The 17,198-nt window shown below is 42.4% G+C and overlaps 2 protein-coding genes across 2 annotated transcripts; both read left to right on the top strand.

Annotated features, from left to right (window-relative positions):
* Window positions 1–201: 201 nt before the first annotated feature.
* On the top strand, window positions 202–6,651 carry LOC111216637 (fascin-like). The gene is made up of 5 exons (XM_022738229.1): window positions 202–1,159; window positions 3,280–3,436; window positions 3,529–3,650; window positions 3,898–4,068; window positions 5,059–6,651. Exons 1-5 carry the CDS (start codon window positions 328–330, stop codon window positions 5,262–5,264), a joined length of 1,488 nt encoding a protein of 495 aa, XP_022593950.1. The 5' UTR covers window positions 202–327; the 3' UTR covers window positions 5,265–6,651.
* A 5,964-nt stretch (window positions 6,652–12,615) lies between these two features.
* On the top strand, window positions 12,616–13,251 carry LOC111216727 (GTP-binding protein Rhes-like). The gene has a single exon (XM_022738348.1). The coding sequence runs from the start codon at window positions 12,616–12,618 to the stop codon at window positions 13,249–13,251; it is 636 nt and encodes a 211-aa protein (XP_022594069.1).
* Window positions 13,252–17,198: the final 3,947 nt, after the last annotated feature.

The raw sequence follows: 17,198 nt of genomic DNA on the forward strand, positions 1-17,198 counted from the left end.
GTGTATGTATACAGTGGGGTTGCAGGGGTTGGGGGGTGGGGTGGTTTGCCAAAATTGCAGTAATCTCCCTCCAGCTCCTCTGGCTGCATCTGGGGCGTGTACTGCTGTTAGAAAAAAAACTCCCAGTCCTGCAACTCCTGCAGCTCTGGAGAGGCAGTCTTGATTTTCAGTCAGAGGACACTCATCATCAGTCTGCACAGAGCAGCTCTCTCTCCCTCTGTCTCTCTGTCCCTCCCTCAGACGCCCCCACATTCACTCTCTCCTTTTCGCTCTGTCCGTCTCAAGCACAGCATCTCTTCTCTTTCCTCTTCTGGACACACGACAATCATGTCCGCAAACGGCGCCGACGGGGACCTGCTGCAGATCCCACTGGGACTCATCAACAGCATCGGGAAGTATCTGACGGCGGAGACCTTCGGCTTCAAGATCAACGCCTCGGCCAGCAGCCTGAAGAAGAAGCAGACCTGGACCCTGGAGCAGACCGGGGAGGACGGCAGCGCCGTCTTTCTCCTCTCACACCTGGGCCGCTACCTTGCCACGGACAAAGACGGCAACGTTACCGCGGACAGCGAGACGCGCGGCCGGGACTGCCGCTTCGTTATAACCGCGCACGAGGACGGGCGGTGGTCGCTGCAGTCCGAACCTTACGGTCGGTTCCTCGGCGGCAGCGAGGACCGGATCACGTGTTTTGCGCAAACGGCCTCACCGGCGGAGAGATGGAGTGTGCACCTGGCTGTGCATCCGCAGGTCAACTTGTACAGCTTTGCGCGCAAACGCTTCGCCCACCTGAGCGTCCAAGGGGGCCCGCAGGAGGTCTCAATAGACCGGGATGTCCCATGGGGGGTCGACTCGCTTGTGACACTGGTCTACCGTGATCAACGCTACCACCTCGAGACCTCCGATAATCGCTTCCTTCGCAACGATGGCAGCCTGTCCACCAAAACGGACAAGGATACCGGCTATATGCTGGAGTTCCGCTCCGGAAAAGTGGCATTCCGCGACTGCAACGGGCGCTACCTGGCCCCCGTGGGTCCCACCGGCACAATGAAGTCTGGGAAGAGCACCCGGGTCGGGAAGGATGAACTGTTTGGCCTGGAGCGCAGCCACGCGCAGGTCGTGCTGACTGCAGGCAACGAGAGAAACGTCTCCACGAGGCAAGGTGAGGCTCTGCAGCCACACAGAGCCACAGAGGGGGGGGGGGAGAAAAAAAATCATATTTCACCATACTGATGAAGTCACTGCATAACTGGGCACACACCACGAGCAGCTGTTGCATGATTTTGGTGTGTGTGTGTGTGTGCGTATATATGTGTGTGTGTGTGTGTGTGTGTGTGTGTGTGTGTGTGTGTGTGTGTGTGTGTGTGTGTGTGTGAGAAAGGGGGGGGATTATAGGCTTCTTCATTTTCCTCACACCATGTGTTTTTCATTATCATGCTCTCACTTTCTCCCCCCATCCCTCCTCCCCATTCTCCCTCCCTCCTTTTGGCCAGTGTCTGCCTAGCTTAACATTTTTCCTGCAGTAATTCTACCCCTGCATTGTGGCTGCTGGTTCAGGGTCAGCTTCAGTCTACAGTTATCCATCATTCTTTACCTCAGAATAGACTGAGAGTAAGACAGAAAACGAGGAGGGATTTGTTAAAGAGACAAAAGGGATAAAATGGAGGAGAAGCAGAGAAAACAGGCCACAAAAGAGGGAGGTGTGACTCAGACAGTTCTGCTGAATGTGGGAATTGATGCCACATGAAACCTCTTTGTCTTGTTGCCACTCAGTCTCATTTTGTGATGCCATGTGCATGGGAGTGATCACTGACAGTAGTTCATCCATGTAGTCAATGTACTAATATACTTTAATGTATGAAATGGTGTGTGTGTGTGTGTGTGTGTGTGTGTGTGTGTGTGTGTGTGTGTGTGTGTGTGTGTGTGCATTCCAGGGGAGATGGACTGTGGAAGACGGAAGATAATCTTTGTTTGAATAAGGGCGCTGACTTGTGACCTGGTCACTTTCATTGAAGTGGTCATAATGGTAGACTGAGGGCTAACACATCCATTAGGGCAAAGAGATGGTGTATGTTGAACCTTCACAATTTTTATTTCTTTCTAAAAAGGACCATATGCGCTTTTAACATTTAGTCCAGTAAATCCGAATGGGACAGTAGGCTCAGTGTCGGCATGTATGGGCATTTTGTCAGCCAGAGGATTGATGGTTAAAATTAGGTTTTGGTGTCAGTCCTTTATTGAGTAGTAAGATGTTTTTTTCTTAACTCTATTGTGAAGAAATTCACAGCTGTTTTAAGTCATTCAAGAGGAATAAAATAAAGCCTCATGTCAAGTCTCATGTCCTTGAAGGAAAGTCTTTATAAGCAAATAGCAGGTTCAGATCAAAGTCTTTCAGGTGTATGATTTGAATGTTTTCATTTTAATGCTGCACTAATTTGCATAATTATATAACTATAACTATATTTATATAATTGCTTGTATGTGTACTTGTAATCTAAAAGTGGCCGCTCATAGTGACAAACAGAGACACAGAATTCTCACTGCAGTTCCCCTCAGCTCTTCAGGTGGTTTTTGTGTCTTTAAGCTCATTGTTTTGGCTTTGCGGTCCTCAACTTTACTGTTTTGGTTCATTCTCAGTTCTCACTGCTCTCAGCAACTTAATTTTCAGCATCAGCACCAGCTCCTGTCAGCAAAAAAACGCTCTATAAACCCTATGTACAGACAGACAAAGGTAGCAACTACCTGGTGAGGAGAGTGATTATTGGACTTAAGACTCCTCAGGTGGCCAGAAACGAAACTCCAAACAAACGCCGATGTTGCTCCGTGTCTGCTAGATGTGTAAATAGGCAACTATTTGCTAACACGGGGGACTTAAGTTATGTGTGTTTGAGTCTCAAGTGTGAAGCTTTGGAAAATCACCATAGAAGAAGCATTTCTCCACAGTATCCTTATTAGACCAGAATGCAATTCAGCCACAGCCTTTTTGACTAATGAGTGCAACTCTCATATTTTCTCATTTGGGTAGATTTGCTTCCTTGCTGCTTAGTCTGCTATTATCACCATGCTCTTTTGTTCCTCTCACCTTGGCACATCCCGTGTGGGTGGGATAATACAACAAATCCGTGTGGCCACACCCCTACCCGCCAGGCACAGAAAGTTTAGGTGTCCTGTCCCTTTAAGAGTCTATCTGAGAGACTTCATGAATTAGAGGGTAGCGGAGTTTCAGATGGAAAACCTCCAGAGACAAATGAAAGCTGACAGCAGACTGCCCCACTTTTCTAGGCATGGACCTGTCAGCCAATCAGGACGAGGAAGGGGACCAGGAAGTCTTCCAGATGGAGATGAGTCGTGAGGACAGGAAGTGTGCCTTCAGAACCGCTGCTGGAAAATACTGGACCCTGACAGCAAGTGGAGGACTGCAGTGCACTGCCTCCACCAAGTAAACACACGCACGTTGTATATCCCGTTTTAGTTCACACACAACAATCCCTCACAGTCTGTACATTGAGTTTGTTAATGTGTGTGTCACAGATCAGCCAACAGCTACTTTGAACTGGAGTGGCGTGACGGTCGTGTGTGTGTGCGTGCGGCTAACGGCAAGTATGTGATCGCCAAGAAGAACGGGCAGCTGGCTGCTACTGTTGACAACGCAGGTCAGTTTCTGAACTGATGAGAAATCACTAACAAGGGGCAAGAGTGGATAACAAGTGCTCTCAATGATGTAACCAAGGAGTTTTCATGAGCATATACTTTTTGAGAGCATTGTAACATTGTTAATTTCACTTTAATTTGATGCAAAATCAGGATTTTGTTTTTAGGTCAAGTGTCAGAGCTTCTTCTTGACTAGAGAAACAAAACCCAGATCAGTTTTACACGACCCTAATCAGTCTGTCTGTTCAGGGGAGGCTGAACAGTTCCTGATGAAGCTGATCAACCGCCCAATCATCGTCCTTCGCGGTGAGCATGGTTTCATCGGGGCTCGTAAAGCTGGAATGGCGACCCTGGACTCTAACCGAGCATCCTATGATGTTTTCCAGCTGGAGTTCCACAACGGCGCTTACTCCCTTAAAGGTGTGCAATTGTTTAATAAATACAAAAGAAATTATATTACAGAACTGATGTGGTATCCTTACATGTTTTACTGCAAGTCATGGAGTTCACATGACTGCTGGCCTAAAGGCTTAGAGTAAAGCCCAATGTGTATAAACTATATCTTTATCAACCTGATGGCTTTTGGCTGTTTTTGATTGTAGAAAAGTAAGAAACAATGCAACAGCAGAGTTTTTCCTGGCCGAAAATTAGGTGGAGGTGGTACATTGTTGTAGTGGCATACAGCCACAATTGCAGTTACAAAACATCAAATTCACCAAGTACCGAGAAAACAAGTAGGCCTACTAGAATTATAACATTTTATATCCAAATGGTCAAAGGTCAACTTGACTGTGACATCATGATGTTCTGCTGAAATACCTCTGTACATTATTCAATGCTGTAACTCAGGAACAGAAGGGGAGATTGTGACCGTAGTTCCTGCAACTTGAATGGTTGGTGCCAATTAATTCTAGTTTAATGCAAGAAACTACATCAAATTACATTATCCTGTGTATATATAATCCTGTGGTGTTTTGATTTTATGACCATACATAAAATTAAATGTAGTGATGTTTGCTGTGGGCTTTTAAAACAGTGCTCACCACAGCCTTGTTTGACTCCACTCTGCTTTAGAGAAAGTCAATATTAAAAATATCTAATGGGAATAATACCATTACTACATATATGGGTCAGCTACTGTCCTGTTAACATTTCAACCAGCACAAGGCCTGAACAATGAATCGATATTATCTATTAACTTTCATTTCCATGATGAAATTGGGATATTGTAATGTTGATAAGCAAATTTTATTGTAAATTCTGAAACATTTAAATGAAGATTATGTGAAAAGATATTTTCATCTCACCCTGAGCTTTAACAAGTGATTCTACACACATAAACATACATCACCGAACTTTATAAATACAGTGTGTGAGTTGGGCTACATTAAGTGTGTGTTGTTTGTGCAGATTCCCAGGGCAAGTATTGGTGTGTTGGAGACGACACAGCGGTGGTATGCAGCAGTGCCACACCTGTCCAGTTCCTGTTTGAGTTCTGTGACCTTAACAAGATGGCTATTCGTGCACTGGGGGGGAAGTACCTTAAAGGAGACCATGCTGGGGGTCTAAAGGCCACCGTCGACTCCCTGGACAGCGCCACCCTCTGGGAATACTGAGAAAGCACAGCCGGACTTCACCAATATCTGACACAATGCTTCAAACTATTGATAGATACTGTAGGTAGCTGTTTGGGTTTTTTTTTTTTTTGCATATGTGTGTGCGCCTGCGTGTGTGTGTAGTTGTGAATTTGTCTGGATGGATGTGTGGTTGAAACTGAAGCTGATAAACTGGAAGTCATGGCACCAAAGCACTACAGGTGTTTTATTTTTTATTATTTTTTCTTTCTTAACCATTATCTCTTCTTACTGGGCTTTTTACTGGAGGTTTGAATCTAAAATTGCTCGCTGTTCTGACGTGTTTAATGAATGAATCATAGTGTGGTTGCACATTAAATGTTTCAGTTCCAGTCAAACTTACGCAAGATATACCTGATAAATGTCAGGACGATTACTGTTGTTAGTCGTGCCTCTCTGTGGTGACTACTGGTATAACGAATATGTACAATGCTATAACTCATAATTCACAATATCTAACCTTCTCCTGTTAAATGTCCTGCTGGCTCTGTTGCGCTGCTTTCATCTCCTGTTCTCTTTTAAACTATAAACCATAAAGCACATTAGATAAAGGGATGTAACTGGTTAACATGTTTCTGCTGTAAATAATGCTTTAATTGTCACTGAATGCTTCAAAAACATAGTAACAATGGAAACTTTGAATGCAAAAGTGTGTTGAGGCTGCGAAAAGAAAAATGGGACATGGCTGGCAGATCTCACATGTTTTTTGCCTGCACACTCTCCATTTTTTCCCTCCTTAGTCTTAAATGTGCAGGCAGACAAAATCTGTACATAGACTGCTTCATCTTCAGAAAGTAGTCAGTGGTCAAAGGTTTTCCTTTAAGACTAGATCCACTCAGCCCTCTCTGTGTCCTCCTAAGGTTTTAAATTTACAGTATATGTCAGGAGGAAATAAATGAAAGGAGAGGACGAGTTAAAGGAGCTTTGAAACATACTGATTGACTGAAGGAGCGTTTTTAGACCATTTCTGTTAAAAAAATAAAGAAATGAAAGGGAGGTTGTGAATAGGGCCTAGTTACTGCACACTACACACTTAAATGCACATAAATGCAGTAGACTGTATACAAATATGCCATCATAGATACAATATTTCCAACTATGAATAGTCAGTGACTCAAAATCTGCACAATAATGTAGTGTCTATTCGAAAAAAGTTAAAAGCACATGTCTGTTGTGATGACTTGTCTGCCTTAGATTGGGTGCTGCTGCTGGTGTATAAACACAATGATAGAGTCAGTCATCTCTCTGGCTATTATTGTGGCTGTGCCTTCCATAGAGCATCAGTCTTTACAGCCTTTTCTTTTTCATGTTCTTACATTTCAACTGAACTGAGTAAAAAACCCCAATAAAGTTTTCCCTCTTAACAGTGGGCCTGCTCCTTTACTCTCTCTTTTTTTCAATCAACAGATTGTTCTTACCTCTGTGCACATAACTGTAATACACCAGACAACACCACAGACTTTGCCATCAACTCTCTGAGAGAAATAGTTTAGAAGAAAACTGTTGCCATTTTTACATGGATTATCCAAATTAATGGGGCGCCACTCTTTCTAGACATGTAACATTTCAAAGCTGTGGGCAGCACAGACAAAAATTCAATTTACCTCCATATACTGGGGTGATGGCAAAAATCTGAGAGGTTAATATCTTTAAACTTAATTCAAGACTGTTATAGCGCAACAAATAAAATTTGGATCAACACAAAACTTTGTACGGATATCAAGGTCCCTAAAGGACAAAGCCGACTGACTTTGCTGATCCCATGACCTGTAATAACTTTGGTGATGCCGCCATCACCAGGCCAAAATTTTAATTTGTCCAATACTTTAGTTTATGACAAAATACCTGCAAAGCTAATGCCTTTCCCATCAGCCTCAGCTGTAATAAATAAATAATCATGATTGTTTAAAGGCTAAAACTTTTTCTTATCGCCAATAAATCCCATAGCAATCCATCAGCATCATTTGTGCCCTAGAGCTCCATTGTTGTCCAGAGACTGTCAAAACACATAAATGAGCCACACTGCTGCACTGGGTGTCAATTTCCTTCCCTTTGAAATTGAAGAGGTAATGACCATGTCATGGATTCAATTTAGCAAATTGTCATAGTTATTCCAATGCGGCAACCATTTTGTTATGCTAAGAAAAAAAATCCACTGTCATGATTTCTGCAAATGCTGTTGTGTGTGGGTGAAGGAAGGAATTCACCTGAATCATGTCCCCTTGAGATTTCACTGAGCCAAAACTGTACAGGAGAAAGGAAGACAAGGGCAGAGGGAGGTAACCTACTCTACATTCTCTGTCCTTCTGCAGAGAAAACTCAGCTCTTCTCCTCTTTGGAAAATTACTCAGTCACTCTACTGTGTGCTTAACTTTAAATGTGTGTTCTGATACAGACACAGACAGGAACAGACCAACAGACATCCCTCATCCTCCACTACAGGATCTCTGCATGTTGCCATGGTAACAGGTAATGGCAGGGACTGGGCTTGAGGAGGATGAATGTTCGGAGATGTAACAGACAGACACATATAGATCAATAATCTCAATAAACCTTGTAATACTCTAAGTCAAGCAGTCACACAACTAAAGAAACAGTTTCTTTGACCCTTAAGACACTGAGTGAGTGAAAGAAGGCTTAGTAAATGAAAATCACAAGATATCACAGACATGTGATAGTCCCTAAACGAATTGAAGCTCCTTCTGTGCTCACACTAATACAATAATACGCCCATTCTCACGTCTTTTCAGCCAGTCTGTGTTTGTGTGTTGTGTGTGCAAAATCATCTGTAAGAGAAAACACATGGCAGGCTGTTGCCAAATCTGTCTGTTGCCAAAAGCTAATATGGCTCTTGAGTGGAAGAAGGAGAGAATAATAAGCAGGGGAGAGACAGAGCTGGAAATGAATGAGGTGGAATATAAAAAGAGAAGATGTCCAGTAAAAAAAAAAAAAAAAAAAAAAGGGTTTTGCTGACCATGAGAAGTAGGACAGAAGAGAGGAGAAACCTGAGTCAGTCAGGGTTATGAGTCTGTGACAGCACTTAAACAGGAAGAAAAGAGCTTATTTAAACTCTCCTTGCAGGAGGATATTGTTGATTTTCAGTGAAATCCATGTATGAATCTACAGTTTGGCTGGTACTGAATTTTTCAGATAAACTAAAAGATTAAATATTCCTTCATGAGTTGAGAAAAGTCTCCTTCGCAGGCTAAATTAACCATTTAATAAAGAGACTCTACAGCCACACTAGCAGCTCTGTGAGGCTGTATTTTGTCCCAGCGGTTCAGTATCCTAACATGTTCACTATGACAACGCTAACATGCTGATATATGATATTTAAATTTATATTTATTCATTTGGGACCTGATTTTTTCCCAAGAGATATACAAATGAAATACAATCCAGCCACAGTAAATGAAGGAGAAGCCTATGAGAATAAGTGCTGCAAGTGCCACCAGGCTGCAGTTGCATGAAGTAACACGTTATGTAACATGACAAGTGCCAAGCCATGTTTCAATCTGTACCAACGTGGTGGACCAACTGAGTGACCAACATTGCCATCCCTAGAGCCTAGAACCCATAAAGGAAAACTGAATCCTTCATGCATCTTCACTGCTGTTAAAGACCACATCTCATGGTCTTATGTACTCAAACACATTATGTATGAAAGGGCTCCCATATTTCCCACTGTTTTATATGAAGTTTTGATATATATGAGAAAATACATTTGTGGTTTTAAGCACCAAAGAACACTTCTATAGTGTCTCATGCCTCTCTCTGAAGCTCTAGCAAGAACAGAGCGTTTTGTGTATCTTGCTAGCTCTGTGACTGGCAGCAGACATTTTGATTTGTCACATTAGGAAAAGAACCGGCGTTAATAATAGCATTCTGTCCCAGTAAGCCATGACATTAACCATCGCCCCTGCCACTAGATGTCCCACTAGACCACCAGCATCTCAGCCCAAAACAAAGCACAACGAAAGCGGCCACTAAACACACAACAAGAGGCACAACAGAATATAGTTACCCTGTATGAGAGCCAACAAAAAAAAAATCCAGCCACAACCGTTTGCCCCACGCTAGCATTGCTGTGAGATGCTACACAGCAATGTTGGCAGTAAGCTAGCTAGCGATAGCAACATTTGCGGGACACATCCATAGCATCAGCAACAGCAAGTTAGCTAACTGTTACCATGGCCAACTGTAACCGTCACTAATGAAAACAGACACGTAACATTATGTAGTAATAAAGTTACTTACACATCTAGGAGATGAAAAGCAGGTTCTCAGTCAGGCTGGAGCTCACAGGGCTATCCATCTTGGTAAAGTAAAGCCAGTGTTTACTCCGCGGTCGGACTGGGAAAGAAATAATTCAGCTATAGACCTATCTGCTCGGACCAATCACACTGACGGTAAGATAGTAAAAACTTGAAGAACTGTATGGATGTTTTGACGGGCCACCGGCCGACCAAAGTTTGAGCCACTAGTCCCCGTGGTCAGTTCGCCTGTGCTCTGGTCTTATCTCTCTCTTTGTAGGAGGTCGTTTTAGATTAAAGCTGTGGTTTCTTTGGTGGAGGGAAATTTTGGAAGGTTGCTTTCACCTGAGCCATCTCAACGATGGGTGGTCCTTGTGTCTTTACACATGTGGGGAGGAACAGGGGACACGCACATGTACTAACAGAGACACGCACATGTACTAACATGCACGCGCTGCCAGACCATACTTCTTTCTCTGCTCAGGACGCCGTTATTATATCTTAACATACAAAACAGTTGTTTTCTGCTGTTATCATTGATTATTATTAATGCTTGTGCATTCTTGCTCTGACATGTCAACATATTTTCTGTGTAGTTTCATTCATTTGAGTTACAGGATTGTATCTTGTTGTTTGAACTGCAGCACTGTAGCTTATTCTTATTTCTAGCACCAGTAATTTTCCAGTGTATAGCTGAACTACTTAACTGATTTAACCTCATTGCAATGTAATGTTGCTTTAATGTGTCTACTGCTGCCATCTAGTGTACATACTGTGAAGATGATTTTTGAACACTACAAGGCTAAAAGTATGTGAATGCCTCTGTTTTTTTATGGTGTGGGTTAGCTCCAGTAAATGGTCATGATAATACCACAGCATACAATGATATTTTAGACAAAAGTTTTCTTCTAACTTCACAGAACTGGCAACTTTGTTTTTCTGTTTCAATATGGCAAAACATAGTCCATAAAGAAATGTTTTTCCCCAATTTGGTGTGGAAGAACTTGACTATCCTGCACAGAGCCCTGAGCCCTGAACTCGACTTCATCCAACATCTTTTCCATGAACTGGAACACCAACTGTGAGTCAGGCCTATTCACCAAACATCTGTGACCGACGCCACTAATGCTCTGAAGTCCCTGCAGCCAGGTTATAAAATCTTGTTGAAAGCCTTCTCAGAGGTTAGTGGATGCTGTTATAGCAACATTAATGCCCTTAGTCTTGGAATAATGAGATGTTCAAAAATGGCATATGTGATTGATGTTCGGGTGTCCACATACTTTTGACTATGCAGTGCACATTCAATAGTTTATTACCACTCCTGACAATATTGTTTAGATATTTCCTACAGAGAAACAGATTGTTGTGACAACTGATTGTTGTGCCAAAATACTGCAAATTTTGCCAAATTATTGGCCTACTTTAAAATCCCATAAACAGTGGACAGGTTCGTTACAGCTGGATCCAATGAAAGTGCTGTTGCAAACAGCGGCTCAGGGGAGTTTGTCAGCAGATTTGTTCTTGTTTTGTTTAATTTGCTCCTGTCTTATTTGCTGCCTTATATTAAACAGGAAACACTGACCTTCTTCAAGGGTAGAGATAAGAGATAGAACAAACTGATGCATGCACCAAAATGTACGCACACATTGTCAAATTATCGCAGTATCTGTTTGCCCACCGATAGCCATGCCCAGCCAGACGGTGTGAGTCAGCAAGAGACACAGAGGGAGAGTTTTGTTCTGTATCCTGTGACAATAATGACACGCTTCAGGAGAAAATTTGTAGGTTGTCTAACATCCTATTGATAGCGTTATACAAATCTGACTGGTTCTTTGAAATCCCACTCTTGCTTCACATCTGTTGTGCTATCAGTCTGTATGACTTAACCACACCACTAAGTGCACTAAATAGGTGTGGTCCACTCAGCTGGTAATCATTTGGCATCCAAAAGATTAAATCTACTCATGAATGATTAAAAATTTCAGATCAAAACTAAAATTGCACCATACTCAAACACAATTCCAGCATTTTTAATAACAGGAAGTCTACAGTACATGTTTATATAGCCTCAACAATATGTGTGTTTGGGTCAAACAGTGGATCTTTGTGGGAGGATTAACGAGAAACCTTCCATGACTCATACCTGGTGTAAATATGATAGAACGTGTCTGTATCTTGGTTGTGTGTGCATGACTGACCATTGCTTTATGACTGCCAGACATCAGGCTTTGAGTTCCTAGGAACCCAATAACAAAACCACGTGGGGATAATGGACCAAGAGCAAAACCGATAAAGGAAATGGACCAAAAAATGCAAAACAAAGGAATGGACACACCAAGTATAGCTATAGCATTTTAGATCAGCTTACTGGTGATGGTGAGTTTGAATGGTGACACATGTTGAGATCTGATTATATAATTGTTCACCATGGCTGAAAATGATAGTAAGCCACTAATCATTTCAATGGTGGTGGACTTAATAAGTGTGTATCTGCAAATAGTGTACTTCGTAATCCATTACATTCATGTTTTGACATTTTGTATTTATGTTGTACAAATGTTATGCTGTCTACTTGGTCAGATCTCTAAATGAAAGATTTTATAAATGAATAAATGTCTAATCTCTTAAGCACATTTATAAACAAGTTAATATGGCTGTTTGCTTGTCCCAATGGTTTCCAAGTTTCTGAATGAGCTGGTAGTGGCTGAAGTGCCATGATTTACGTGGCCCTGGAAAGTGTCCCCCTCTAATATGACTATATGACTGTTGACATGCAGTAAAACGACATTAAATTCGTTTATGTTTCCATGCAGCCAAATATCACTGGGCTGCTGGTCTTAAACTACAGAGTCAATAACTTGACCTGCTGTTTTGAATCGTGCTTAACATCATGCTAGAGAGAGGGACAGAGGGAAGGATCTTATTGGTGGAGAGCAGTGGCGGCCAGCCTATAAATGCTTGTAGAGGGGAGACCAGAGCCTGTGGCATCAGCGGAGAGCACACGAGTCCGTTCCACGCCAGTGGTCGCATATTCTCGGTGGAAACAGCTGTACGCTCTGGGGCACATGCATCAGGTCAGCATGTCTATGTCAGGACGTCCCAACACGGTGCGATTGGTGCTCCTCGGAGCGGCGGGGGTCGGGAAGAGCGCGCTCATCCGCCGTTTCCTCCACAACCGCTTTGAGCTCAAGTACACGCGCACAGTGGAGGAGCTTCACGTCCTGGAGTACGACACCGCTGGGTCCGGGAAGATGCATCTGGAGATCCTGGACACGAGCGGCAGCTACTCGTTCCCGGCCATGCGGGAGCTCTCCATCCGACACAGTGACGCTTTCGCCCTGGTGTACGCTGTGGACGACCCGGGGTCCTTCGAGGAGGTGCGGCGGCTCCGAGACGAGATTCTGGAGCTGAGGGGCGGTAAGCGTGCGCCCATCACAGTAGTTGGCAGCAAAGGAGATCTCACCGAGACCGAAGGTCGCGTGCTGCTGGCGGGTGATGTCATGGCTACAGTGGAGGGCGAATGGGACGCCAACTTCGTGGAGGCGTCCGCGCGCACAGGTGGAAACACGGTTGGAGTTTTCCGCGCGCTGCTGCAACAGGTGGACCTGCCGCACCGGCTGAGTCCTGCGTTGTGCAGGCGGAGAGACACGGTGCCCAGCCCTGCAGCCAAGAAGAGGCCACCACTGAAGAAGAACAACAGCTGTGTCCTGTCATAAAAACAACCTCTGTGTTTGATGAAGGACTCTGCAGCTGCAGCTGCTCGTGTTCAGGTGTTGCTGGTCATCACAGTACTACACCTGGTTTGTGCAGCGGTGGAAATGTCCCCTATGAACTACAGCTATGACACTTTACTGTCTTTAGTCTGGACAGTATAGTCATGATAGTTTAGGGAACCCCTGCTTACATGCCATGCACTTTATATGTTTTGTGTATATTTTTATATTATGACTATAAAATAACTTTTGTGAATTTTGTCTGTTTCCTACATTTTCTGCACACTGCACATCGGTATTAAAACCACATTTTGAGTGTACTTTGTCCAAGGAAAGAGTGTGTTTTATTTAAATCAAAGCACAAACATCACAGTATCAATATGCTGTATTATAAGTGGACAGTAAAATGAAAATACTCTGAGCACGGTATACAGAAGACAGCAGAGCCAGGCAGCCATCACATTTTTAGAAAGATTAACAAAAAAAAAGGCTAAACTTACCTCTATCTGTCAAGTCTTTGGTGATGTTTCATCGGAAAACCCTCGTTAGAGTCCAGCTGAGGGTAAATTACATTTGGCTGAAGCGTTGCGTTGCAGAGCTGTGTGGACTCTGTGAGCAGAGAGAGCTGCGAGACCAGCCTCCACCGCCAGAGCTCTACACACACACACACACACATACACACACACACACACACACTGACTCACACACACACACACACTGACTCACACACACACACACTCTGCTCACATACAGTATTTTAATACAGCAGAGTTTCCAATAAAGCAATGAAGCGGTTGTTGAAAATCACCAAACACATAAGACAAAGACTGTGCTGTGACTTCAGCTGTATGAAATGATCTCTCAGAGAGAAAGTCAGAAGTCAGAGAAGTCAGAAGTGGAACCCACATCAGTTTTCAACTAGTGTATTTCCTCAGAAAGTAACCGGGGCCTTTGTTTACCTCACCTGCAGAAGGTAACGCGTCTTTAGAGGCAAGTCTTCATTTCTAACTCCCTCTGTTTGATATGATTATACCAGTGCTTTACTGTGAAGCCACGTTCAGTCCCTCCCATTTGCCGTGTTAAAGTTACTGCATTACAAATTACAAATTAAAAGTCCTCTAGCGTTTCAGTGAACATAAACCCTTTATTTCTTAACAGGGCTTTTATTAATGTGCTGCAGTAAGCATATTGTTGTTTAAAGTAGTGTATTTGCCTTAATGGCAGCAAGGCTCAGTGAACATAAACCCTTTATTTCTTAACAGGGCTTTTATTACTGTGCTGCAGTAAGCATATTGTTGTTTAAAGTAGTGTATTTGCCTTAATGGCAGCAAGGCTCAGTGAACTAGAAGTGCCACTCCCCTTCCCTGTAGCTCCTGAGTACCCGGGAAACCAGAATGGCAAGGTGACTACCTGTAGTAAGAGGTGTGCCCTAAGGCCACATTTCATACCACACATGGTCCTGCCAAGTTCCAGGTTCATACACAGTCTTGTTTGAAAAAAGTCTAAATCTAGAGACAAACTGTTGGCACCAATTCATTTTGAAAGAGCATCGGCCAATGGGGAAACTCCAACTCAGAGTCTTTGCATTTGGCTGAACAATGGTGTAATAATGATCAGTTAGTCAGTCTGTCAGGACATTTGAGATTATAGGACCAAAAACAATATCAAGCTACAGCACGCTACAACGTGCAGCAAAACAAACTAAAATCATGAACTAGTGAAAAGTACTGGTTATGGTATAATCTTCAAATCATAATTGTGGTGAGTGATTTGAAGTCATTTTGAGGCAGAAAACCCTTTCAGTCCCAAATGTCTTCATTGCATACATAAGTCAGACATACATCATGTTAATTACAGTGTATTTAACAAGGATATCAGACATAACAAACACACAAACATAACAATAACATTATTGACTGTAATCACGTTAATATCATGCCTGATTACACTACAAACAGCAAGCACGTTAATGGCCACAAATTCTGTTGAAATAAACGTTATCGTCTCACACATACATAGCATCACTATTAGCTCGGACATAGAGTTAGTGTATTTGTTCGTAACGGCTGTTTGATCCGGATGAAAGCAGCTGTAGATCCATAGAAACTGCGCTTTTCAACTTTAACAGGCTGCGCGCGCTCCCGCGGAAGGAAATTACTTTTTGGCAGGCAGTCACTTTTTGGCACAACACCGGATATGAGGTCAGAGCGATGTGTCGGATATTTGACTTGTCATTGTGTTTTCGGTTCATCAAAGTTAGCTCCAACATGTTGTTTGGCTGAAAATATCTTGTTCGGCGTTCAGTTGTTCTAAAAGACACACAGAGGAGTCAGCGGTTCAGTTTTTCCGGTAAGTACATTTTGTTTTAAGCCTATTTTTTGCTCGCCAAAATTAGCATCCCTGTTTATATCCCAGTTCAGGTGAAGATGCACCTTGCTAACCAAGCTAGCCAGCTAGTGCTAGCGTTAGCTGATAACTTAGCGATTGCTATGCTAACGGTACCTGGTCCCGCTGGGCTGATAACCTGTGTCAACCTGGGTTCATTCAAAGCCCAATAAAAAGATGAATTTAATCGATCAAACGACGTTTGGTTTGTGTTTCTCCACATGTGACCCAGTTTAAGTGATCTGCTTTAGTGTAATGCGTAGCGTTAATGTTTTAATATATTGTCCATCAAGACATCGTTATAGTTCAAGTTAAGATAACGTGACGTATACAAAATGTGTAGACAAATATTTGTCATATAGAAGATTGTTCATTTAAAACTCAAACCAGTCCTCAACTGAAGCAGACATTCATGCACCTATCCTGACAGCTGATAGATATTTGTGATTGACTGTGATCCACCGCATCTTAACTCAAGTGTTTGTCTTTTATTGTCATTTGAAAGGTTTCCACACTGTGAAAACTGAGTGATCTGTGCCAACAGAAGGAGGACCTCTTGTACAGAGCAGCCCATTTGTTTCCATTCATCTGGTTGTGGAGAAGGGAGACTTCATGGACATCCTTAGTTCTCTAATGTGCTGTGATGATGATGATGATGATGATGGTAGAAAACCACTCACAGTTCAGCTTCCTCTGATGAAATGACAGACCAAATGCTGATGAGTTTGTTTATTATTCTCTGTCTTCAGTATTTACAGGTTCAGTTTCTTACCTACAACTTCATTTCTGCTTTTGTTGACAGGGGATGGTAGCAACACTTTTAAGAACAGAATTTATAAATATTAAACTGTGATTAAGTGATGGATCATCTCTAGCACTGTCACCACCTCCACAGGTGAAAGTATTTACCGATTAACATCAGCAAGTTTTTTGATCCTTCATTGTCAGTGTTGTCGGACAGCAACATTTAAATATTTCTAGTATTTATGTTGTTGATTAAAACTAACAAAGAAGTAGTCACACAATGCTGTACATGTTACTATTGTGAAAATTCATACCAGATGTGCTCTATAAAAACCATCAACTAAGTTAAAGCAAGAACTTCATAAATAACTTTATTGGACATTATAAACTACATTAATTTAAACAATTTACAACACTGGAAATGTACAAAAGAATGTAATAAATGGATTAATTAAATACTGTAGTGTACAATTTATAATCAACTAACTATTTAAAATCATACAGTTGTGGGTGAAGTTAAAGCTGAATTTCACTGTAATGTGTAAGTTTGCTTAATAAAAAGTAGTAGTTGAATCAACAGTGCAACAGAATTTTTAGTAACAAGTATAATCATTATTCATCATGAGTCCTAATGTGTGAGACAGTTAATATTTATTTTCTCCAGTAACAATCTCCCTCTAAATAAGTGATGCTGTTGGAAAAGCACACTGATATTAACTATAATGGCTGAGGACTATGAAATATGGACTCTTCATGTTTTAAACTATTGACAATTTGTTACAGCTACAGTGGAGTCCAAAAGTCATGCGATTGTATGTCTG

Source organism: Seriola dumerili, unplaced genomic scaffold, assembly GCF_002260705.1.
Source record: "Seriola dumerili isolate Sdu_G_001 unplaced genomic scaffold, Sdu_1.0 BDQW01000035.1, whole genome shotgun sequence".
NCBI lineage: Eukaryota > Metazoa > Chordata > Actinopteri > Carangiformes > Carangidae > Seriola > Seriola dumerili.

Bases quoted from the DNA above. Each gene is read 5' to 3' on its own strand.
- LOC111216637 (XM_022738229.1), top strand. From the start codon at position 328: ATGTCCGCAAACGGCGCCGACGGGGACCTGCTGCAGATCCCACTGGGA. The intron at 3,437-3,528 runs GTAAACACACGC...TGTGTGTCACAG, and splicing joins CAGTGCACTGCCTCCACCAA to ATCAGCCAACAGCTACTTTG. The intron at 3,651-3,897 runs GTCAGTTTCTGA...CTGTCTGTTCAG, and splicing joins TGCTACTGTTGACAACGCAG to GGGAGGCTGAACAGTTCCTG.
- LOC111216727 (XM_022738348.1), top strand. From the start codon at position 12,616: ATGTCTATGTCAGGACGTCCCAACACGGTGCGATTGGTGCTCCTCGGA.